Source organism: Kogia breviceps, chromosome 1 (genome assembly GCF_026419965.1).
Source record: "Kogia breviceps isolate mKogBre1 chromosome 1, mKogBre1 haplotype 1, whole genome shotgun sequence".
In the NCBI taxonomy this organism is placed as follows: Eukaryota; Metazoa; Chordata; class Mammalia; order Artiodactyla; family Physeteridae; genus Kogia; species Kogia breviceps.
The window spans coordinates 17,913,096-17,938,125 of NC_081310.1; the positions used below are offsets into that span (position 1 = coordinate 17,913,096).

The 25,030-nt window shown below is 38.7% G+C and overlaps 1 protein-coding gene across 2 annotated transcripts in view; it reads right to left on the reverse strand.

Moving 5' to 3' along the window:
- The window catches only part of EPRS1 (glutamyl-prolyl-tRNA synthetase 1), a 69,119-nt gene that overhangs the window by 31,194 nt on the left and 12,895 nt on the right, over nucleotides 1-25,030 (reverse strand). The window contains exons 7-18 of one of the 2 annotated variants that reach the window (XM_067027800.1): nucleotides 23,322-23,448; nucleotides 22,429-22,621; nucleotides 20,450-20,621; nucleotides 18,805-19,038; nucleotides 17,651-17,735; nucleotides 16,965-17,024; nucleotides 16,635-16,655; nucleotides 12,617-12,727; nucleotides 9,341-9,477; nucleotides 7,335-7,542; nucleotides 6,346-6,458; nucleotides 2,273-2,390 (exon numbers count right to left, since the gene is read on the reverse strand). In XM_067027800.1, the coding sequence (XP_066883901.1) occupies nucleotides 2,273-2,390; nucleotides 6,346-6,458; nucleotides 7,335-7,542; nucleotides 9,341-9,477; nucleotides 12,617-12,727; nucleotides 16,635-16,655; nucleotides 16,965-17,024; nucleotides 17,651-17,735; nucleotides 18,805-19,038; nucleotides 20,450-20,621; nucleotides 22,429-22,621; nucleotides 23,322-23,448 (1,579 nt within the window). The remainder of the gene's footprint in view (nucleotides 1-2,272; nucleotides 2,391-6,345; nucleotides 6,459-7,334; nucleotides 7,543-9,340; nucleotides 9,478-12,616; nucleotides 12,728-16,634; nucleotides 16,656-16,964; nucleotides 17,025-17,650; nucleotides 17,736-18,804; nucleotides 19,039-20,449; nucleotides 20,622-22,428; nucleotides 22,622-23,321; nucleotides 23,449-25,030) is intronic. The other variant, XM_059039685.2, reaches the window with a different exon arrangement.

Consider the following 25,030-nt stretch of genomic DNA (forward strand, 5'->3'; position numbering starts at 1 on the left):
TTTTGCTCTCACTCTCTCATGAGTACACAGTGCAGTGTTCTGGAGGCTAAGGCAAATTAAAAAGATTGGCAAAAATGAAAAACCATACCACTCTAACTAAAAGTTTTCTTTTAGAAAAGTTATTTTTCATAAAAAAAAGTTATTTATATAAACATATGGTTGGGTTTATTATTGCTATTTTTTAAATGAATTAATAAATTTTTTTAAAACTTCTCAATTTTCATTTTTATGGCAAACACTGATAAATATAATCCATGTAAACGAAGGTCCTCAATCATTTCTAGGTGTGAAACCAGAAAGTTTGAGAACTGCTGGTATATAAATAGCACAAGGATACTGACCTACTTAATTTCTTAGTTCTCGTCCTTTAATTTTCTTTTGGCTAAGACTACACAGCTTTTAGTTTGTGTAAATTAAAAGCTCAAGTCACGACACTCCCACCCTTAATAGTTCCAAACTTGTATCTCCTAATAAACTGTGCTTCTGTCTTCCCTAGCGCAGGTTATTTACCACTCACTTACCTAGTCAACCAAAACAAAACTAGAAGTTACTGTCTTCCTATTTTACTTCCTGAATTCATGTCCTACTTTATTTCCTCCATGCCCTCATGCTCTGGCTTCCAGGCCACTTACCACACCTTTTACTCCTACGTCCAATCCATCCTCCAATCTATCTTCCTCACTGCTACCAAATCTTCAATGACTACCCAACTGCCAACACCTACGGGCCCCAAACTACGCAGCGAGGTGTTCCGGGGCCACTGGGAATTCCTAGGGATACCGCGGGGTGTTTTAAACGTCTAAGGTAAACAGTAACATATCCAACATCTGTCAAACGCTGCACACTACAAGTTCAAGGGGGCTCGGTTTCAACAGTAGTGTGTGCTACACTCCTTTCAATGATGCCATATCTCTGCAAAGCTGGATTTTTCACAGCTGTTGTGTTAAAAATCAAACACCACAGGAAAATCATTGTGGAAACAAAATAAGCATGGTAGTATCCAACCTGAGTCCAAGGTTCAAGAAAGAAAGAAAAGTATTATTTTTTTCTTCCAGTTAATACGTCATTTTAAGAATGAAATAAAAATGAGAATGTAATTTAAATATTTAACATTTAAGAACAAAAGTATTATTTTTTCAATTAATACGTCATTTTAAGAATGAAATAAAAATAAGAATGTAATTTAAATATTTAACATTTAAGAACAAAAGCTTTTATAAATGAAATTTAAGTTTCTTTTCCTTCAATTTATGTATATTATATTTTTCAAATGGCTACTAAGTTACTGGGATATAAATATTTATCTAGTTGCTTGAACTTAACTACTTAATAAACAGAACAGTTAGGAATTTCATTCAGCCTAGAGGTGTCATGAAAAAAATTACTGGGGAACTAAGGCTGCTATGAAATGAGGAAGTTTGAGGACATCTGGGCTGCACAATAAACCCCCTAATTCTCTAGACATGTCACAGCCTCTCAAATCCACATCCTGTAAAGTGAGGACAGAAACTGTGTCTCTATGTGGAATGTCCTCCAGACCTGGACTGCCAGGAAAGTTCCTAACTCTTTTTTTTTTTTTTTTTCGGTACACAGGCCTCTCACTGCTGTGGCCTCTCCCGCTGCGGAGCACAGGCTCCGGACGTGCAGGCTCAGCGGCCATGGCTCACGGGGCCCAGCCGCTCCGCGGCATGTGGGATCTTCCTGGACCGGGGCACGAACCCGTGTCCCCTGCATCGGCAGGCGGATTCTCAAGCACTGCGCCACCAGGGAAGCCCCTAACTCATTCCTAAAGACAGAGATTAAGCATTACCCCCAAGATGAAAAAATACCAGAAAGAGGCAAAGTTTCTTATTTGCCCTTTTTCTCTTTTCTAAACCTCAATGACCGTTGGGGGCTCTTCTCCAAGATGCACTGGAGTTTGATAAAGCACAGACAGGGAGCCAGGAAAGCAGGTCGCTGTCATAACGACTTGTTTTCTTGGGCAAGGATCTACAACAGCTCTATCAGAATTTTAAAAAGCCTTTTCTAAAATATTCTTTTAATCTAGTGTTTCTTACTCTTTCACATAAAAAAATTAACTTTTGAAAATCTTGTTTTTCAGGGTGTTTTAAAATCTCACAAGAAAGAACAACAGCAACAAAAATCGCAAAAGTTAGAGTTAATGTCTTCTTCGATCTCAACAGTGAGGAAGACAATCTTTGTAAACAGATTCTAAACCCTAGGACAGAAAGGTCATTGATTAGAGACATATCCATAAAAGTAAATTATTTACCTCATTCTTTGTTGTTTCTACTTTGGTCTTTTCCTTTGACCCAGATGTTGGCATTTCCTTCGTATGCCCATCAGGAATGTATATCAGAATGCATGGAGCTTCTATGCAACTATATGGACTAAAAAGAAAATAAAGGGACAAAAAAGTTTGTTTGAACAAAATTATCTGAACAGCAATTAAAACTGAATTCCTAGAGTCATTCAATGGCACTGTTAATACTTTTCAAGGTATAAGTAAATAGTCCATTCCCTTATTCAAATCAGAGTCTCTTCAGAGTAGTTTAAAAACAATACATAAAAATTGACAGTGCAAACCATAAACTTTCAATTTATGAACTTTCATGGATATGAAAATGCTAATAAGTCCAGGGCAAATTTACATCTACTCTGGCCACCAGAAATGGCGTTAGTGGATGTTCATGGTCTCACTCTTGACTTAAAAGAAATCCATCTACATACCACACCTAATCTGCTTATGAGCAGAAGAATTTCTGTAAAACATTTATTTTGTAAGAATTTCTCAATTCTAAAGGGTACAGTCATTAGCAAAATCCACTGCCCTTGACATTACTCATAAGCAAAACATTTTTTTTGAATTTTGTGGCAAAGGCCACAGAGTAAAAATAAGTGAGAGAATTTAGTAGCAATAGAATCCTTTACATCTCTTCAGTATTTCTGAATATGGCCTTATTGAAATATAATTCACATACCAAAAAAAGTACACTATTGAAAGTACTATTTGAAAGTACACTATTCCCTGGTTAGATAAAATTGTGCAACCTTCACCACTATCTAATTTTAAAACATTCTCATCACCCTAAAAAGAATCTTTGTACCCTTTATCTGTCACTTGCCAGTCTCCCATGCCTCTGGTCCCTAGCAACCACTAATCTAACTTTGTTTGTATGAATTTCTCTATTCTGGACATTTCATATAAATGAAATCATACAATACGGGGTCTGTTGTGACTAGCTGACTTCACTTAGCATAACGCTTACAAAGGTTCATGCATGCTACAGCATGAATCAGCGCTTCACTTTTTTTTTTTTTTTTGCTGCGGTACACGGGCCTCTCACTGTTGTGGCCTCTCCCGCTGCGGAGCACAGGCTCCGGACGTGCAGGCTCAGCGGCCACGGCTCACGGGCCCAGCTGCTCCGTGGCACGTGGGACCCTCCCGGACCGGGGCACGAACCCGTGTCCCCTGCATCGGCAGGCGGACTCTCAACCACTGCGCCACCAGGGAAGCCCAGCGCTTCACTTTTTACGGCTGAAAAATATTCCCTTGTATGGATACACCACATTTTGTTTATCCATTCATCAGCTGTTGGACATTTGGGTTGTTTGTACCTTTTGTCTACTATGAACTATGAATGATGCTGCTATGAGCATTCATGTACAAACTTTTGTGCGAACGTATGTTATTACTTTTCTTGGGTATGTACATAAAAGTAGAAATGCTAGGTCAAATGACAACACTACAGTTAACTTTTTGAGGAACTGCCACAATGTTTTCCGAAGTAACTACATCATTTTACAATCCTATTAGCAATGTATGAGGGTTCCAATGTCTCCGCATCCTCAACACTCGTTACTGCCTGCCTTCTTGATTACAGCCATCCAAGGGGATACGGGATGATATCTCACTGGGGTCTTGATTTGCATTTTCCTAATAACTAATAACACTGAGCATCTATTTGTGTGCTTATTGATCACTTGTATATCTGCTTTGGAGAATGTCTTTGTCCGTTTTTTAGCTGTCTTTTTATTATCAAGTTGTAAGGATTCTTTATTTACTCTGCATACAAGTCCTTTATCAGATACATGTGCAAATATTTTTCTCCCATTCTGTGGACTGCCTTTTCACTTTCCTGATGGTGTCCTCTGAAGCACAAAAATTTTTGATATAGTCCAACTTATGTATATTTTCTTTGGTTGCTTATGCTTTAGGTGTTACATTTAAGAAAGCACCGTTGGGCTTCCCTGGTGGCGCAGTGGTTGAGGGTCCACCTGCCGATGCAGGGGACACGGGTTCGTGCCCCGGTCCGGGAGGATCCCACGTGCCGCGGAGCGGCTGGGCCCGTGAGCCATGGCCGCTGGGCCTGCGCGTCCGGAGCCTGTGCTTCGCGGCGGGAGAGGCCACAACAATGAGAGGCCCGCATATCACACACACACACACACACACACACACACACACACACAAAAATAAATAAATAAAGGGTGAGATTCATGTAGCATACAATTAACCATTTAAAAAAAAAAAAAAAAAAAGAAAGCACTGCTAAGATTACAGAGACTTAAACTTATGTTTTCCTTTACGAGTTTTATAGTTTAGCTCTTACATTCAGGTCTTTGATCCATATTTGAGTTAATTTCTATACATGGTATGAGGTAGGGGTTTGTTCACTCTTGCACGTGGTTGCTGATACAGCACCATTTGTCGAAAAGTTCAACAATCTTTCAGAATAAACTGAAAGCCAGTACTCTCTTCTGGGCATGACTCTAGTTGGTACCATCACCACCACCACCACCACCACCACCACCAAATATTTAACGAGGGCTTCACAAGTACTGGGCGCTGTGCATGCTGTTCACACACGTGGTCTTAGCTGACTAACGGCAACGTGAGACTAAGATGAACATGAAAAAAGTATCTGCCCTTAATGAATTCCAGTGGTGGAAACAAGACAGACAGACAGACAGACAGAAAGACAGATACAACAGCATGTGATAAATATTCTAAAGAGGAAAGTGCTCGCTGCAATGGGGACACACAGGTTGGGTGCCTCTCCAGATTAGAGGAATACGAGAAAGCTCTGGAAGAAGTAACATTTGAAAGGTTACCCAGATGAAGAAAAATAAGCACGGCCATTCCAGGAAAAAGCAAGAAGTTCAAAGGTAGCTGATGACTTTGGAAAGCCCCAAGCAGTCCAGTATCTTGAACAGAGGGATCAGGAAGAAGTAAACTACAACACAGGTGGCTCAGGTGGGTCGAGAGGCCATGACATGAAAAATCTTGCAAGCCAAACTAAGAAGTCTAGATTTTCCTCTGAAGCTAACAAGAATTATTAAGCAGGGGGGATAATGTGATAAAATTGTTACTCTGAAATTTTTAGACTGGGGGCCATATGAAAAGTGGATCAGAAAAGTGCAAAACTGGAAGGAAGGAAGAGACTACTTTAGAAACTGTTTTGGCAATCAAGGAAGAAATGCTAAGGGGCTGAAACAAAGGCAGAGCAGTAGATGCACAGAGATGAACTGGGCAAGCAGTTCGAACAACAAGGTTCACTGATTAGAACGGGGGAGGAAGGAGAGGAACTGAGGAGGGATGGTAACTAGGATGTTGAATTTTGACGTTCGAGGGACTGGAAAGTTATCTATTCAGAGATGTCTAAAAGGCATTAATTAGATTCACAAGTCTGGAGCTCAGGAGTGAGGTCTGATCACAAAGTTAAAGAGATGCAATAAAAAATAGCAAAGACAAAAAAAAGAAACGTGAACAAAAATTCAGAGACTGAAAGTTCTCCTAGTAATTCTATTACTTCATGGTTTAAAAAAACACAAACATTTCTTATAATCCTCTAACTGTACCTGCTGTACTATTTTTATTCTACAATATATCTAATTAAAGTACACTATAAAGAAAAGCTGCCTGTGATAAACCAATGGAAAAAAATATGAAAATGTATATATATGTGCAACTGAGTCACTCTGCTGTACAACAGTCATTAATACTACACTGTAAATCAACTATACTTCAATAAAAAATAAATTTAGGAAAAAAAGAAAAGGTAATAGTTATAATGTTTACCCAAAGATAACACTGAAATTTTTTTTTTACTTGGACCATGGTGAAGATGAATGGTTTAGTTCTAGAAATAAAATTTGTTAATATTATGCTGTTTCAAAGTTAAAATTTGTTACAATGATGTCTGAAATAGTAAATACAAAAGAACAGATGAAACTGAACAGAGAACTGTCAGGTACAGTATTTTAGTGGAAGTTCAATCTTTAAAATATTATTCACTATAAGAATTTTAAGCATTTTCATTTAAATGTTCAGTTACACAGATTTACCTAATGGGTTCATAAGGTTGATCACATATGAAGAAGCCTCTTCTCTGGAGTTGTATAATGTCTCCTTTTTTCAAATCCTTAAGGCAGGGATCCCCCAGCATTAATTCTTCATGCTGTAAAGATGGTATAAGACCAAAATACACATTCTTGAACATCAGAGCACTAAAAACAACGCTAAAATGAAAGCAGCTTTTCCAGTAGCTGCAACAGGATATGTTAAAAACTTTACTACTTAAGCACATGCAGTAAAACAGTGAAATATTAAAATAAATAACAATTATTTATTATATTTCTAAAAGTTAACATTTATATACTGATGGGATTCATGAACCTTTTAACTAATTTGACTGGTGTCCCTGCAGATATAAAGAAACTTCCCACTATAAATATGAAGTACAATACAAGAGGCACACACAGACCTAGGTGAAAGGCACGCTGGGGCGGCACTAAAGCACAAGGGTTCTAGGGCCAGGAGGCCTGGGTCTGAACCCCAGCTCTACGCCTTACGGCCTGTCCTCAAGCAACTTACTGAACCTCACTGTGCCTCGGTTTCTAGAACTTATAAAATGGGAACATTATTCTTTTATATCATTTATAACAAAATTCTAGAAATCTTTTCCATTTTATCTGAGGAAACAAATACTTAAAACTAATAAAAAAGGGGCTTCCCTGGTGGCGCAGTGGTTCAGAATCCGCCTGCCGATGCAGGAGACACGGGTTCGTGCCCTGGTCCGGGAAGATCCCACATGCCGCGGAGCAACTAAGCCCGTGAGCCATGGCCGCTAGGCCTGCGCATCCGGAGCCTGTGCTCCGCAACGGGAGAGGCCACAACAGTGAGAGGCCCGCATACCGCAAAAAAAAAAAAAAGTAATTAAAAAAAAAAAAAAACTAATAAAAAATTCTAAAGAAAAAATTCTAAAAGAGGAATTCTAAAGAATTCCTCTGATACAACAGAGGAAGACGAAACAGGGTTTCCTTCAGGAGGCTACCTTACTGTTCTTGTTGACATACTGCTTAAAGTCCTCCTCTTTTCCCAGTACGGGCTTTGTGATCAAGTGCTCGTAAGTGACACAGATGGCTGGGACAGGAAGAGCGCGTTCGGTCTCGGCAAGCCACGTGATCTTAGTGGTTTTCTTATAGTCTTTGTTCTCCAAATTCAATTTTGCATCAAGAGATACAATTTTTCCTTCTGCAGTTCTAAAAATAAGAGAGGGAAGTGTTTTCAGAAAACAAACCTACCTTAACTGCCACAAATGCATTATTTTGTTCTGTACCTGTAATAAATGGATAGGGAATTTTCTTTGGAAAAATTTCAAATAAAACATTTATTTGAGTTTCTCGTAGGTGCCAGACATTAACTGGTTAAGAGATGAATGAAGTAGAGTCCCTGCTATCAAGATACTAATACGTGGACAGATCCCCCATACATCTGATGAAGAACACGGACACGTTTATGAACTGTAAAGTCACCTGGAGTGAAAGCATTAAAAAATCTAAACTGGGACTTCCCTGGTGGTCCAGTGGTTAAGACTCCACCTTCCAGTGCAGGGGACGTGGGTTCGATCCCTGGTTGTAGAACTAAGATCCCACATGCCGCAGGGCGATTGAGCCTGCGCGCCCAACTAAGACCCGACACAAATAAATAAATGAATTAATTAATTAATTTTTAAAAAAAAAAAAAATCTAAACTGCTGTATTTCAAAACATTTATCAATTACTTGCCATCACGTGTAATGACACGACAACTGAGATTTCAGAGTTTACTAAATTAATCTTAGCATACGATGTCCCATTTATGTAATCTTAAGAACTGGTAAGTGTAGCACAATATAATAACTGGAAAGTTCATAGTCACCACAGAACGATTAAATTTAAGGTAGATTTTATAGCGTCCATCAACAGAATAATGGATAAAAAAGATGTGGTACACATATACAATGAAATATTAGCCATATAAAGGAACAAAAGTGGGTCATTTGTAGAGACGTGGATGGACCTAGCGACTGTCATATAGAGTGAAGTAAGTCAGAAAGAGAAAAACAAATATCGCATATTAACCCATACATGTGGAATCTAGAAAAATGGTATGGAGGACCATATTCGCAAAGCAGAAACAGAGACACAGACGTAGAGAACAAAAGTATGGATACCAAGGGGGAAAGGGGTGGGGTGGGAGGAATTGGGAGACTGGGACTGACACACATACACTATTGACACTAGGTATAAAATAGACAACTGAGGGGAGCAGACTGTATAGCACAGGGAACTCTACTTAATGCCCGGTGGTGTCCTAAATGGGAGGGAAAGCCAAAAGGGAGGGGATATATGTATATGTACGGCTGATTCATTTTGCTGTGCAGTAGAAGCTAACACAACATTGTAAAGCTACTATACTCCAATAAAAATTAATTAATAAAAAAATTTAAAAATAAAAAATAAAGTAGACCTCAGGATACAGAATGTTATACATACAATTTCTGTCCAAAGGATCTCTCCACCATGCAATCGCATTCTGAGAATTAGATGATAAAAGGGGGGCCTAAAGCATTAGAATTATTATTATTATTATTATTATTTTTTTTTTTTTGCATTACGCGGGCCTCTCACTGTTGCGGAGCACAGGCTCAGCAGCCTTGGCTCACGGGCCCAGCCGCTCCGCGGCATGTGGGATCTTCCCGGACCGGGGCATGAACCCATGTCCCCTGCATTGGCAGGCGGACTCTCAACCACTGCGCCACCAGGGAAGCCCTAGAATTATTCTTTATATCTACATGCAGTCGTTTTCAACATCACAAGCAATATCCTAATACCCTATTAATGTAATGAAACATATATGGAAAAAAACCTTAACGTGTCCAGAATCTGCAGCGTCTATGCCTGGGTAGATGTACCAGCCAGCATCATGGATGGGTCTGAATTAGGTAATTTTTAATAAATGAATAAACATAAAAGACTTTCCTTCCATATTTATTAGAGACAAACAAAAAGTTCTTACCTGTGTATTTTAGTTACGTTGATGTTGCCCCAATTTATAAAGGTAACCGTCTCACCCTCTGACAACGTCTCTGCGTCAGCACCTTCAATGAAAACTTTAGGACTAAACCACACGGGCTTCAGGCCAACATCAGGATTCTGATGGATTAAAAAAAAGAGAGAGAGAATGTTGGTTGAAACAACAACTATTGAACCCGGTATGAAATTTACACATTCATTCATTTTATTCCTTAAGTCATCTGTATTAGTCTGATTCCCAGCTCTGTGATCCTGAGTCAGACACCTGACCAATAACACACTGGAGTCAGATGAGGTGGTCTGCCCCTGAGATTACTTCCAGCCTAAAACAATCATTCTTTGTTTTTAGAGCTAAGACAGTGTTTGTCTCACGGTGTTCCTCCAACCGGAATCTGCTTTGCTAGCCTCAAAAATCTCACTGCTTTTGCAGCAAAAGAGAAAATAAAGTCACTCCTCATCAGTGGCTGTGGAACATCACTATAGGAACAGACGTCATCTTAGCAGGAAATGGTAGATCTTTCACATTTTAGGAGACAAATTTTAAAGAGAGTAGCATACATGTATAGAAAGATGAATTTTCTGCCTTTTCGGTATATATTATATGAGGATGAAAAAGAGATCCGGAAAATACAAAGAACGCTGTATTTGTTAAATTTCAGATTTCTGTTTGACCGAAATCAAAAGAAAAAAAAAGTGTAAGACGATCCTTTGAATAAATGTTAAATAACATGCGTTCAATAATTGTTCACTGAACGCACCAATGCACTTGAAAAAAATCAGTATGTTGCAACAACTTATACTGTGCTGGGCTCCGAACAGAATGCTGACAGGCTAAATGTAGAACACTTTGTGAGGGAAAGGAAAATGAAAATTCCACAGAGCAAACTCAGCAATCCAGTCATCATTTAAAGTGTTTCCTAATCAATTAACTATTTAACTATTACTTATTCTTTATTATTACAAACAAGCACCCTTAGAAGTTTTATTCTCACCATTCAAATTTTAAAACATTCAGCTTCACGTTTAAGCTAACGGTAGCGGGTGATATGATACATCAGAAACCACCATTCATTCACCAGGTTGAACCCATCAGGTGCAAGATAAAGGCAACGGTAAAGCCAAATCAATCTCACACACACACTCTCCCCAAATCTTATCAGGGAGGGGTACCCTCAGAATAAGTCTTCCAAATGAAACAGAAGCTAATGTCATACAGAGAAAGGCAATCATAGGCTACCACTTGGAACATGTATAGCTCTTCATGAAACATGTTACCTTACATGTGAGTTAGTCTATGAACATAACATAGTTATGAGTAAGGTTATGAATATATTAGCCTATGAGTGTATGAGTGAGTTAGTCTATGGACGTAAGCTTCATCGGATAATAAAGATATTTACAGACAACTCACAAAACTGGAACAAAAGGATCTATTTTTTCTTCAAGACTATCAACCTAGCAGTTATAACCATGTGAAACAACAAACATGGCTTAACTAAGAGGAACTCCCTGCTACCTGTATTTAAGATTTATACTCTGAATTTAGATAGACAGTTGTCATTGTCACTTCATTGATATTTTCTAAAACAGAGCCAATGGCAGCGTGATACACTCTGGACTCAAGCTGTGATTCAATATTATTAGGTCAAATGTTTTGGCTTAAAGGCAACAGTGAATAACCCAGCTAATAGAGAATGCACTTCAGCTTTCACACAGAGATAAGAGCACGGATTATATAATACCTCCAGGAAGAAATAAATTCTTATTATACACTAATATGCTATCTCCACAAAATAAAAAATAGGCACCAACTGAGTGTAACAGTTGTGTGTGATGTGCTGTGGATAGTAATACCGTTAGAATAAATTTCTTCAGTAAGAAATCCACAAAGACATTTACTCAATTAGTATCAAATTCTTAAACAGCTCATACAATTCAACATCAAAAAAACGAACAGGGCTTCCCTGGTGGCGCAGTGGTTGGGAGTCTGCCTGCCGATGCAGGGGACATGGGTTCGTGCCTCCGTCCGGGAAGATCCCACATGCTGCAGAGCGGCCAGGCCTGTGAGCCATGGCCGCTGAGCCTGCGCGTCCGGAGCCTGTGCTCCGCAACGGGAGAGGCCACGACAGTGAGAGGCCCGCGTACCACAAAAAAAACACAACAACAACAACAACAACAACAAAACCACAAGCCAATTTAAAAATGGACAGAAGAAGTGAATAGACGTTTTGCCAAAGGAAATGCAGATCGCCAACAGGCATACGAAAAGATGCTTAACATCCATAATCATCAGGGAAATGCAAACCAAAACCACAATGAGATATGTAACCCTGCATCTGTCAGAATGGCTATCATCAAAAAGAACACAAATAACAAATGCTGGAGAGGATGTGGAGAGAAGAGAACCCTTGTGCACTGTTGGTGGGAATGTAAACTGGTGCAGCCACTGTGGAAAACGTTAAGGAGGTTTCTCCAAAAACTAAACGTAAAACATAAGACTCAGCAATTCCACTCCTGGGTATATATCCGAGAAAAACAAAAAACACTAATTCGAAAAGATACATGCACCCCAATGTGCATAGCAGCACTGCTTACAACTGCCAAGATATGGAAGCAACCGAAGTGTCCATCAACAGATAAATGGACAAAGACGTGGTGTACAAACACACACACACACACACACACACACACACACTGGAATATTACCCGGCCATAAAAAAGAATGAGATTTTGCCATTTGCAGCAACATGGATGGACTTGGGAGGCTTATGCTAAGTGAAATAAGTCAGACAGAGAAAGACAAATACTATATGATGTGACTTACATGTGGAATCTAAAAAAATACAACAAACTAGTGGATATAACAAAAAGAGGCAGACTCACAGATACAGAGAACAAACCAGTCGTTACCAGGTGGGGAGGGGTGGGGGACAGGACAATATAGGGGTGAGGGAGTGGGAGGTACAACAAATGGGTGTAAGATGAGCTCAAGGATGCACAACACAGAGATAGGGCCAATATTTTGTAATAACTGTAAACAGAAAGTAACCTTTAAAAACTGTATAAAAAAATTGAAAAAAAAATTTTTTTTTAATTAGTATGAAATCCTGACAAATAATGCTGGATCGAAAATGGTCCCCCCCCCCAAAAAAAAAAATAATGGTCCCCAATCATGCTATTGCCACCAAAGCACATTTTTCCCTTTGATGATCCTGCTCCTTTAACAGAGAGAACAACACTGGTGCAATTGGAGGGTGACCTTGGGGTGTTTGGCTACTTCTTTCATCTCCTCCTGGGCCTCAGGGATGTTCACCGGGATCACCTCCCTCTTCAGCAACGCGACGTAGCGGGGAGCTACCGGGTCAATGACCTGCAACAAAGGCATTCTTGTGTTAAAACATTCAGATAGTTTCTAGAACTTCATCAATAAAATAAGTAGTAGCACAGGAATAACAACTGGCATTCTTTGTTACTGCATTTACTAATGTTTTGGTTTACCAGCTAACTCTTCTCTAACACTTAGCTGGTCAAGTAGAAAAAAGAGAAACAATCATAAACAAAGCCTGCATGAAGGATTCAGAGTTTCCCTTCCAAGAGTAACTACTGACAAGCGAAAAGAAACCAAGAGTTAAAGCATGTGAGAAATATTTTGAAAGTAATTTTTAACTCTGATGCTAGAAAGAAAAATTATCCTGTGGGGTTAGGTAACAATCCTACAGGTAAACGTGATACTCCATTTTGTATCGCTGGAGAAGACTGTTTTGAAGGAATCGAGATATATCTGTGTTTTAGTATCATTTTCTGTGAGCAGTTAGGCAACACACCAGCATCAAAAGCAGAACAGCATTAGGTCACTATAATAAGGCAACTCTACAGATGAAAAGTAAACAAGTATTTCTACTGGTCTGCATGCCATATATACACACACGTGTACAGGGGACAACTGCGTCCCCCAGGGCCTGGCACACGCAGGTAATCAGCACAGATGCACAGGTTAACCGGATAAATGGTAGTACTGATGGCACGCTAAGCTAATCTGCCTCCAAAACGGAAGCAGCACCCCCTTCTGGAGCCGACGTATCTTTCTCGTTTCACTATTTAATTTAAAATTATCCACGATGCCAATCACAACAGCAGTATTTAGACACTAAACCAAGCAAGCATTTGGAAGAAAAATGTAGACAGAAGCAGGTGCGGAGTCAAAGAGCTAAGTAAAGTAACAAAAGTCATTTTTTTTTCCCATTAGAAGGATGCAGGAAATAGTGGTATGGCTAATTAAACTTGGCTGTGTCTTTTGGTTTATATTGGGTTTTTGTTGTTGCTACTGTTTGGCTGGTATTTTGTTGTTGTTGTTTGCTTTGAGAGTATTTTTCAGAAATTCTGAATGAACTTAGAGAAGAAACCATGCTCAGAGGGTCAGTCAGAAAAGTCTGAAAAGCCATCTAACCTCCCCTTGATCGCCACTCCTTACCTGCTTATATTTTCATGCCAGTACTGAATCAGCACCAGCCTCCCTCTAAACTCACTATTTCGTTCTCTCCTTCCTTGAGGTTTAAAAGTGATCCTTACTGGTTAAGGGTTCCTTCTTTCAGCTTCTACTGGGTTAGAATGATCACAGATTTAATCTGTGACTACTCAGTTTAGTATTTAAGCCAGTAAGATACACTTTCTTCTTTTAAAGAAGCTAAAACAAGACGATCCAACCTGAGAAACTTACTTCGGTTCACTGCAGCTCAGTTTCCTCAACTGACAAAGAGAGCAGAAGACTGTTTCTCACACCTGACTGATTACAAGGATCCCTTAGGGCACCGGCGGGCACACACTCTCATAGCACTTAACCCTGAACGACTACGATTCTAATCGTCTGAAGTCAAGTCTGGAAATCTACTTTAAACAAGCATTCCACAGGATGGTTAGGATCAGACAGGTTTGGGACATCCTGGATTAAAAGATTTTAAAGTCTTTTTCAGTTCTAAAATTGTACAATTCTCAAAGTCTCTGGATCAGTGGTTTTAAATCACTCCAAGAGGTCCAGAGACTCTTCTTCTGAAGCTGAGGGTTCTGCACTGAGACAAGGGTATTAAGAAAATGTATGATATTAGACGTCAAGTCCCCAGAGCTTTCCCCAGTCAGTTCCAAAGCCCTGGAAGTCAGACCTTCACAATCTCTGCCAACTTAACTGAAAGAAAACTCCTCTGGAAAAACTGCCTAGTCCAAGAGATGAGATGTAAGGTTACTGACGTCGAGGCTTTTCAACTAAGCGGCTAGCCAGACCATCTTACAGTGAGGCAGGCACAGCTGACAAGCCCAATCTCTTTCTCAGGGCTTCCCATCCCTCCCTCAGTCCCCTGTGTTAAAGGTGAGCAGATAACCAAGGCTCGCCAGATGTCTGAGAAATGCCTTCAGTATCAAAGAAAAAAACACTAAACAAGCTGGAGGAAAGACATAAGAAAAAAATACCACTTATCCTATTATGACCATAAAATAGGAACAGGAAGCTACTCTGAAAACTCAAAGCACAAACGAGAAATCTTGGAAATATGACAGCAGAAGTGAAAAACTCAACAAAAGCTGAGAACATATAGGGCCGCGTACATCTACCAGAAAGTAAAGCCAAAAGATGAGATGGAACACGAGAGAGAAAACAAAATTAGAGCAACAGTCCAGGAAACCCAACACGTGCTCAAGAAACGTTCCACAGAGGAGAAAGACAACACAGTAGAGAAAAAAAAAAAACAAAGAAACAGAAGGAACTCAGGAAAATTCCCCAGAACTGACGGAACGAGTTTCCAGTCTGGAAGCCACATGTTCCTCCAATGGATGTGAATGAAAACAGACCCACCCCAAGGCACATCATTGTGAAATCTCCAAGTGAAGAAGCTGTTCTCATAAAAGGCCCCAAAATCTTCATCCCGTGCTCCCCTTCTCAGGGAGCTACCAGAGGACACAGCGCAGCAAAGCGAAAAGACAATAAAAGGAGAAGGAAGATCCAAGAGCCAGATGATCCGTCACAGAAGAAAAGCAAAGGACTTCTCAGGGCGGCGAGGAAGATGGACCTGGGCAGACAGCCGTGCTTCAGAAGTTAACAGGCCTCTCATCAAGATCAGACGTGAGCAGCACGGAGGCCCCGGCAGAGACGTCTCTAACGTGAAACTGAAATACCTGAGGCATGCGGACATTCTGGCAGGAGATTTAGACAACTTGCACAGAGTCTGAGATGGAATTAGAAAATTAAACAAATGAGGGAAACAAAACAAAACAATCAGCCACAAGAAAGCCAACAAGTCAGGAGAAAAAACAGGAGACCCAAACCCTCATCATCTTCCACTGTGAAAAGTAAATTGATGATGCCTAAAGCAAACAAACAAACAAAAAAATCAAGAAGAAGCAACACACACACGTCTCATTTAGAGATATGGGCAATAAATACCAAAAAAATTATCTAAAAGAGCTGAAAGTGATTTATCTAGGGAGAGAAAAACGGAAGGAAAGAAGACAGGGGAATATGCTGTGCATTTAACAGACCCTGTAGAATTACTGGCCTGTAGTGAAATGCATTTCTTCTATTCGAACTAAACGTACATGGATTATTAATGAAAAGTATTCCAAAGTTAACTCTGCCTACAAGTTTTGAACGTGTTTATTAGTAACTGCAGCAACAGAGCGAACCAATTAATAATTCCATTATGTACCCCAAAACTGACTAAACACAAAAGACTGAATAAAATAAATTCAAGACACATGCGAGACAAGCAACTATTTTTTGAGGCAAGGCATCAGCACGATCAAGCAGCAACACAAAGAAAAAGAATTCACAGAACACAATCACAGAAGCCATGGTTTAAAACAATGATTTGCCTTATTATAGTGGCTAAGCATCTGCTTCCAATTAACAATGTCAATATGCAGTATTCCTCATTTGACTTTTATTTAAGACACAGCTTTTTTTTTTTTTAAGCTAGATTCAATAAGACACAGGGATTATAATTAACGAACCTTCGATACAATTCAATGGAATCTGTAACTGTAAAACTCTATGTCCTCTCAGTAAACAAGGGAACAGCAGAATGGACTGAGCCAAATCTTCCCTTTGCCACCAAGAAAACTAGAGGACATGCTTTTTTTAAAACTAGGAATAATGCATTCCAGTGGGTCTGCATAAGCAAGTCTCATATAAATGTGATTGTGCTTCAAAGCTGTATAACATCTCAGGTTATAACATGTAATATGCTAAAAGCTATGTGCTAAGTAAGGCAAATAAAAGCATTAAGTAATACCTTCTTACAGAGAGCTCGCAGCTTGAAAGCAGAAAAATGAAATGCAAAGTGTTCAAAAAAGATTTAAGGAAAAAACTGTTACCATTCCCCATAACTCCAAGTTTGTTTTAATCATTGTTCTTGTTTGGTATAGTTTATATAGGCTTAATGCACTTTATATGTTTAAAAAAGTAAAACATTCCATTTTCCTGAAAAATCTGCAAAACTGTAATATTCTTCACAAAATTTTCCCTGCCATGGGCACACTAGTGAACTCTACATGTAATCTATTACTTAGGAGTTAGGCGCACACACACACACACAAAAACGACCAGGAGCCAAAACATGTACCTTTTTGTTAAACGCCCAAATTTTGTCCCATTCCATGTTCACAACTGAACGTGAAGAACCCTAGAAAAACAATAATAGAACAGCTTAAAGGGCAAGAAGTATTAACCAGAATATTTTCTTTAAGTTAAGCATGCCAGAAAATAAACCCAATCAACACTTACAAGTTTACTTCCACTGGAATATAAAACTTAGTATGTACACACTAATCTCGTTACCCTGAACAATTAGAGTCAACAGTCATATATTTTACTGGGTAAAAACACCACAGCTGCCTTTGTCCAACCCTAGCATAGTTTAGGACATTCTCAATTTTTCATTATTATAACAGTGTTTTTTTCAAAAACATTCTGCCCTTGCGTTATAAGCAACAAGCAAAGAACAGAAGCAACAACAGGAATAATAAAGACTAAAAGGATATTATTAGATACTTAAAAATCCAGGGCTTCCCTGGTGGTGCGGTGGTTGAGAGTCCGCCCGCCGATGCAGGGGACGCGGGTTCGTGCCCCGGTCCGGGAGGATCCCACGTGCCGCGGAGCGGCTGGGCCCGTGAGTCGTGGCCGCTGAGCCTGCGCGTCCGGAGCCTGTGCTCCGCAACGGGAGAGGCCACGACAGTGAGAGGCCCGTGTACCAGAAGAAAAAAAAAAAAAAATGCAAACAGAGAAGCTGGAAAAGAAACTATAAGTCACCTGAGCAGCAATAAACTGTTTCAGTCCTTCAACTGTCATCCCTCTTCTCAGCACACCGCGAACCGTAGGAAATCGTGGGTCATCCCTGGGAAATACGGCAAGTTTTAAGAACCAAGGAAACATTTTTAACGTGTAGGTGCAGAGAGTACAATATACCTTACTGCATAACATTATAACCCGTTTGTTAAACATCTGGACTAAGAGCTGGTTGTAATAATTAGGCAGATCATAATACCACTGGGTCCAAGTCCATGGAAGAAGAAAGCTGCTTACTAGTCAAAAATTACTAAAATAAATGCACTACTGGAAACAGTAAAAGGACATTTGAAAAAAGACACAAAGGTGATGTTTTCAAATACAGAAAACATATGCATTACCACATTTTTATTTGCTTTTTATTTAACAAACATACAAGATCCCTCTTCTACATATGACCATGAGACACAGAAAAGAGATGGTTAGCCTCTCATTCATGTACAAATACACTTTATAAAGCCTTTTGGGTTGTAAAAAATATACATGTTGGTCACTAATATTCTGCAGAGATCTGCAAACTTCAGCAAGTTTGCAATAACACCCCTTGTATGTGGCCCAAGGTAAACTTCCCCTTTATCAAGTTCAGCTCCACAGTAAAATAGTCTAGAATTACATATGATTCAGTATATACTTAACATGTGTCACTATTACATGATGCTAATAAAAACTAATATACATATTCTTGTTAATTCAGGTAAAAAAAAAAAATTCTTAGGCTTATAAGTGTGGAAACCCAACTGAACAGGTTTCATTTACATGGATACATGCCTCTAAGATGACTTTAAGTTTTATACTCATCGTTCTCATGGAAATCCCATATAGGTTATTAATGTGCTACAGAGACTTTCAAACGTTTTCTAGTCCCAAACATGGACTCCATCTTTGTGCCCAAACGTGGGCACTCCATGTTTGCTGCATTAAAGCAAAAGAGAGCGGTACCTGAGAACCTGGATAAAATAAAGACAAGGACCAGAAACCCTACAGCCCTATCCATTTCAACCCCTCCCATTCCTCCTCCCCACCCCTCCAAGCAGTTTAAAAATTAGTGATGTACCATGTCCTGACTTCCTCTCAAAATTCCAGATAACAGCACACATACCAGATAACAGCACACATACCATCCATCGACTAGTCCTTCCTTGACAAACCACGTGAGCTTTCTTTTGGATAGCACTGTGTTGTTGAGGTTCAGCCGACTATATTCCCAAATGTATGGTTTTCTTATGCCTAGAGCTTCAATAATCCAGTAAAACTGTTCATCTCTGTCATGGTATTCTGTTGTTCTCAGGGCATGTGTAACACCTTCAATGCTGTCAACTATGGGGCAGGCAAAATCGTATGTCGGATAAACACTAGGAAAAAAGTGAATATGTTGAAAATCAATGAAGGATTTTACCCATTTCACCTTAGATTAGGCATTATAAGCAGCAGTACTAATTCAAAACATAATTCTTTACAAGGTAAGAATGCCTTAAAAACCAACAGGTGTTATGACTCATAATACTCAAAGTACATCAAAACATTTTTTTAAATCAGACTTTGAGGACAGTGAATCAATTAACCACTCAATATTCAAACAAAAAAGCAAATATGCAATTTAACAGACAATTGGATACTGGTGCAGTGAATTCTATAATCATATTTCTGTAACGGCCAATGTATATCATGGTAAGAAGCAATAATAATTTCAAGGGAATTTAGCTTTTCAATATCTTAAATAATCCCACACTCAAGTAAATCTCTAGGTTTAATACTTTCGTAAGTAAATGAATTCAAAATTAGAACGTTTCCTTCTCTGACAAGTAAAAGAAAATTATTAGGTTGATTAAAATTCCATTTAAGATGGAATAGGCTTAAAAACAATTTCTGTCTAAAATAATGTACACAACACATCCGCAGTTTCCATTTGAATTTTTAAAAATATATTACTGCACTATGCCTTCTAAATTTTAAGATACAACTTCATTAAGATGCTACTGCACTACTCTTTGCAATTAATTATTTGATACTGAAAACGTGTATCCAAATTCACTTTTCCAAAATGTATTCAAAGCATCTGTTTAGTAAACAAGGAGCAATTGCCCTGTTAAAAATGAAGGACATATATATACACACATGAAGTGTTTGTCCAGATACAGATACACATACCTGTACCCACAAGTTTAAAGAAAGTTACATTAGCTACTCAGGAAATCATTTACATTCACCAATCTCTTCAGAAGTTACAATTCAGCATCTGTATGTAGTAGGCTTCTTCAAAGTATAAGAAAATATATTCTATGGTTACTTTATAAATTAATGGCCAGGTGGGGGAGATTTAAAGAAAAAAAAAAATCTATTAACCTGAAAACCACACAGAAAACTAACCAAAATTAGAAAAAACACAATACTTTCTTGTCCATATTTCTTTAAATCTTCTAACATGTTTACGAATAAACTTCTGTCTAGCAGAATCAAGGTTTATTATAGGAAAAGGAGTATCTTCATCTAAAGAAACAGACCACAGTATACCTGATCAATACATAAAATGCAACTTTAGGCAGACTCAAGGACTTTTATAGATGGAAATGATCTTAGACACAACCTAATATAACCTTAATTGCTAGGTAAGTAACCAGAGGCTACATGATTTACCGAAGGCCATGAAGGAACAAAGATCCAGATCTCTTGACTATTCTGCAGCTACTCCCTACTCCATGTTTACAGAGGCATCAAAGCAAAAGCCTAGTACGCTACGGAGCATAATGAATGAAATACACCTACTTGTATTTATTTCCAGTTCTTGGGTGTGGCTGAATTTTGCAGCGATAAAGCGTTGGGTCCCTCAGGCACCCATTGTTACTGCTCATGTCAATTTTTGCTCGCAAACAGCAGGACTGACCAAACTGGCTTCCTTTTTTCATTTCTTCCCACATTTGTAGATTCTTCTCAACAGCTATAAAATGACAGTTACACTATAGTTTATCTAATGTATTACTAACCTGGATGAATAACAGCCTTATAATTTGACACAAATTTTCACATTCTGATTTTGTAAGCACACTCCACTAGTTTAAAAGTACCATAGTAGTTCCAATATCTGATACCAAGAGGAAATGCATTGTTTTTTTAATGAAGAAATTCCACAAAACACCTAGGAAACGTACTCTGTATGTTTTAGAAGTCAATACATTCCACTGAGGTAGCACTGATGAAGGGTAAGAGATGATGTCTAAGGCCTGAAGGCTTCTCTCAGCCAGTGTTTTCCATGTTCCCATCATGGCACAAATGGCCAGTCAGTCGCCCCCGCCAATTTACCACTGGGTGTTGGAAGCAGAAGTGTTCTGTTCCTTTGCCACCTCACACCCAAGGGACAGACCGGTTTGACCTGGCCCAGGCATTGGTGCTGCAGCACATGCCCATCTAAAGAACACATCTCTGGCTGAGAGCCATGAGCCCCTCGGCTCCCCAAAAGTACCTTCAGTCATTCCAGCAGGAAGCAGGATACTCTTGGATCCCCAAAAATGAGAGATGATAGAAACAGTGATACAAGTTTATCCCAGGGAAAAAACTCTATATCACCACTGACTAAGGTCCCACCTATGTCAGGTAGGTATCTGCCCCATATGAATAAGAAAGAACTGTTAAACAATGATTCTCTGTGGAATCTACTGAAGATACGATGGACACTTTACCTGTTCTCAAAGAGTCAGGTTAGATCTAAAAGTCCAGTTGTTAACTATCTCTGAAAATGTAGAGAAACATTTAAAAGGGGGTAAAAAAAAAAAAAAAAAAAGACAGAATTCCATAACATTTTGAATTTACTACGCTTCCCAAATGTGACACCCAAGATTTAAGTATAGGGCTTCCCTGGTGGCACAGTGGTTAAGAATCCGCCTGCCAATGCAGGGGACACAGGTTCCATCCCTGGTCCAGGAAGATCCCACGTGCCACGGAGCAACTCAGCCTGTGCGCCACAGCTACAGAGCCTGCACTCCAGAGCTCACGAGCCACAGCTACTGAAGTTGCGCGCCTAGAGCCTGTGCTCCGCAACAAGAGAAGCCACCGCAGTGAGACACCTGCGCACTGCAATGAAGAGTAGCCCCCGCTCGCCGCAACTAGAGAAAGCCCGCGCGCAGCAACGAAGACCCAACACAGCCAAAAATAAATTAATTAAAAAAAATATATATATATACTAAAAAAAGACTGGATAATAAGATTTTTAAAACTTAAAAAAAAAACATTTAAGTATAGTAGTGTGGAAGTTCTGGAACATAATTACAGCATAAAAATAGCCAGATTCAGAAGCTCAGGAACAAGTAATAATAAAGGTATGCTTTTTTGCTAAGTGATATTTCAGACATAGGGTAGCATCAAGCTTACATATTATATTCACATTTACTCACACGCTGACAGGAAGATTTGGGTGCGGCTAACACTATCATCAAACATTCTAATTAGAAAAGCTAAGTATTTAAATTGAGAGAATTACAAAAAAGCTGCAGAAGGAATCACATGGAGTGAGTGCAGCACAAAAGACCACAGGTAACGAGAGGCTGAGGGCACACACACACGCTAACAAAGGAATAACAAGGTAAAGGTGCTAGAGAAAGAGAAAAGATTTCTAAGAGATGAATTCACATATGAAACGTTATTTCCAAATATGTTTCAAACCAGCACCTTGCACAGAGATCCTTTTCTACTGAAGAAGCAGAATACAAGAAGAATATCGATTAAAATATAAAACACTAAATGTGCCTTACAGTTTTTTCTACGTTTGGATTCTATCCTCTGCTCACGTTCTGCTTTCATCTGCTCAGCAGGAGTATCATCCACATAAGCCTTCCCTTCCTGAATGAGCTTCTCTGCATATTTCATTATAGTTTCAAAATGATCCGAGGTGTAAGTAAATTGATCTGGTTTGATATGCAACATTGCAACATCTTCCAGGATAACCTGCAATAAGAATCCAAAATAACCATCAGTTTATCTTCTGCATTTTCTTGTGTATTTTCAATCCTTGACACTGCATTTGGGCAAATGTAATAATACACCATCAGTCTTACAGAGCCTGGAAACGGCTGTGGAAGTTGTATGATATTAGATCAGAAAAGAAAAAAAAAAAAAAAAAAAAAGAGAGAGAGAGAGATATTCATTATACTAGCCTCTAAATTTTCAGCTGAGAAAGCTGATCTCATGGTGCTTTCCATTTATTCTGGAAAAGCTGATTATTATTGGTCATGCTGACAATTATTTGCCCTCTCTTTGAATATATTACAGTGCTTCTCAACAGATGATACAAGAGGCTTCACATTTTCCAATACCTACTTGGTGTTCGTTTCATTCATAAAATTATATGACAAAAAGGAAACCTGCCTCTAGTGACCAATTCATTTAAGAAAGTGATACTTGCAGGAAAATGTAACACTTAAGTAAATTCTACAACAGTTGAGGAGGAAAAAAAATAAATTGAAGTTTTTTTGGTATGGGAGCTCAACGATTCTTGGCTTAGGTCGCAGGCAAAGAATATACAGATGAGCAAAAGAAGCAGCTATGAGAACACACTTACTTTATTTTCATACCATGAAGGTACCAGGTCATCCTCTAATGTTAATCAACTTTACTGACAAAGGGTCATCACTACACCTTTAATTACCTTCTCAAAATCTTCCTTTTCTTTTTCAGGATTTGTGTCATCAAATCTCATGATCAGTTTCCCTTTAAAGTTAACCTGGTAGTGCTGGTTCAGAAGAGCAGCTTTCGCATGCCCAATGTGTAAGTAACTAAAACAAAAACATTTTACAAAGAAACTCATTAACATGTTTTAACTAAATACTTAAACTTAACCTTTTTGAGGAGATGAGAACTCAACAAGAATCCTTCTAGTTGGTATTCCAGTCTTATTTTATTTGCTAACAAAAAGTACTGTAATAGAAAATCTGCCCCTGAGGAAGAAAAAAAGGACTACAACATTTATAAAATAATCACAAGAAACAATTTCATATGTAAAATCTCACAAAGGAATAAGTTATTTACAAACATTACAACCTTAAGGCTACTCTCTATTTTCCTTTTTTTTTTTTTTTTAACTGAGGAATGAAAGGTAATTTAGTTAGAGGAAAACTGCTTCCAAAACTGTCTGCGATGCTACACAATAGTGGATCTTTAGTAAGACCAGACGCTACTGAGAACTGGGAACCCATCCACTGCAAACAAGACAGAAGCACCTCTGAGGACGCCACTGTGACTGTGATAATTAAATAAAAGAGCACGTGAGAATCAGAAATCCACAGGAAAGCACTTTACTTCTCTAGGCTTCTGTTTTCTCAGAAGCCAAAATGAAAAGATTTTAACTAAATGATCTTGAAGGTCTCATCCAGTACCAATATTCCAGAGATCACAACCTATGAAAACACTATTCGGTTCTATGGGCAGCTGACCATTACAGAGAGTAAAATAAATCAGAGGCACTGTTAACATAATTACATATCAACATCCTCCTCTATCAATGAAGTGGGTAAAAAGCAATATCCTAAACCACTACTGTTGAAAATACACTTTTCATCAATAACAGCAGCCACAGTTGCACTGCTCTGCAGTCACCCAGCTTCACGCACACCTCTGATTTCAGGTGACATCAAGAGGGGAGGGAAAAGTACAATGATATGTCTTTGTATCATTTCTAAAATCAGTCTGTTTCTTGAGACAGTCACACAGCACTCTAGGTCAATGATTCCATTTTTAAAGAGTTTATATGCATAGCTTAATGCAGACAAGTACAATGCAATGCATTTAGGGTTATTCAAAACTTTCTGCATAAAATAAAGCACCATAAATAGCATCCCAGATAAGATCCTGGAAGAGAAAAAGGACATTAGGGAAGAGCTAATGCAATCCAAAAAAGTATGGAGTTTAGGTAATAACTATGTATCAATATTGGTTCATTAATTGTGACAAAGGTACCATAGTAATGTAAGACATTAGTTAATATCTTTAGGATTATTAAGGAAAACTGGGTACAGGTACAAGGGAACTTTTTGGTTTTTTTTTTTCCCTGCAATATTCCTATAAATCTAAAACTACTCTAAAATTTAAAGTTTATTAAAAGTAAAACAAAGGACTGTGAGTTCTGAAAACGAAACAGAAATACTTTGTGCAGTTTTCACTGAAAGTGTTACTTACAACCAATAACACGTTAAGAAGAGAAAAAAGAAGACTAATTATCACTGACTACCGACTAATTGACAGTTAATGTGCTTTACAGGAATTCCCCTTAAGAGGTGGGATGAAATCAAACTATTACACTTAAAGATACTATCTCTGAATCTAAAATAATGTGTGCAATTCTCACAATTCTAAACCTCA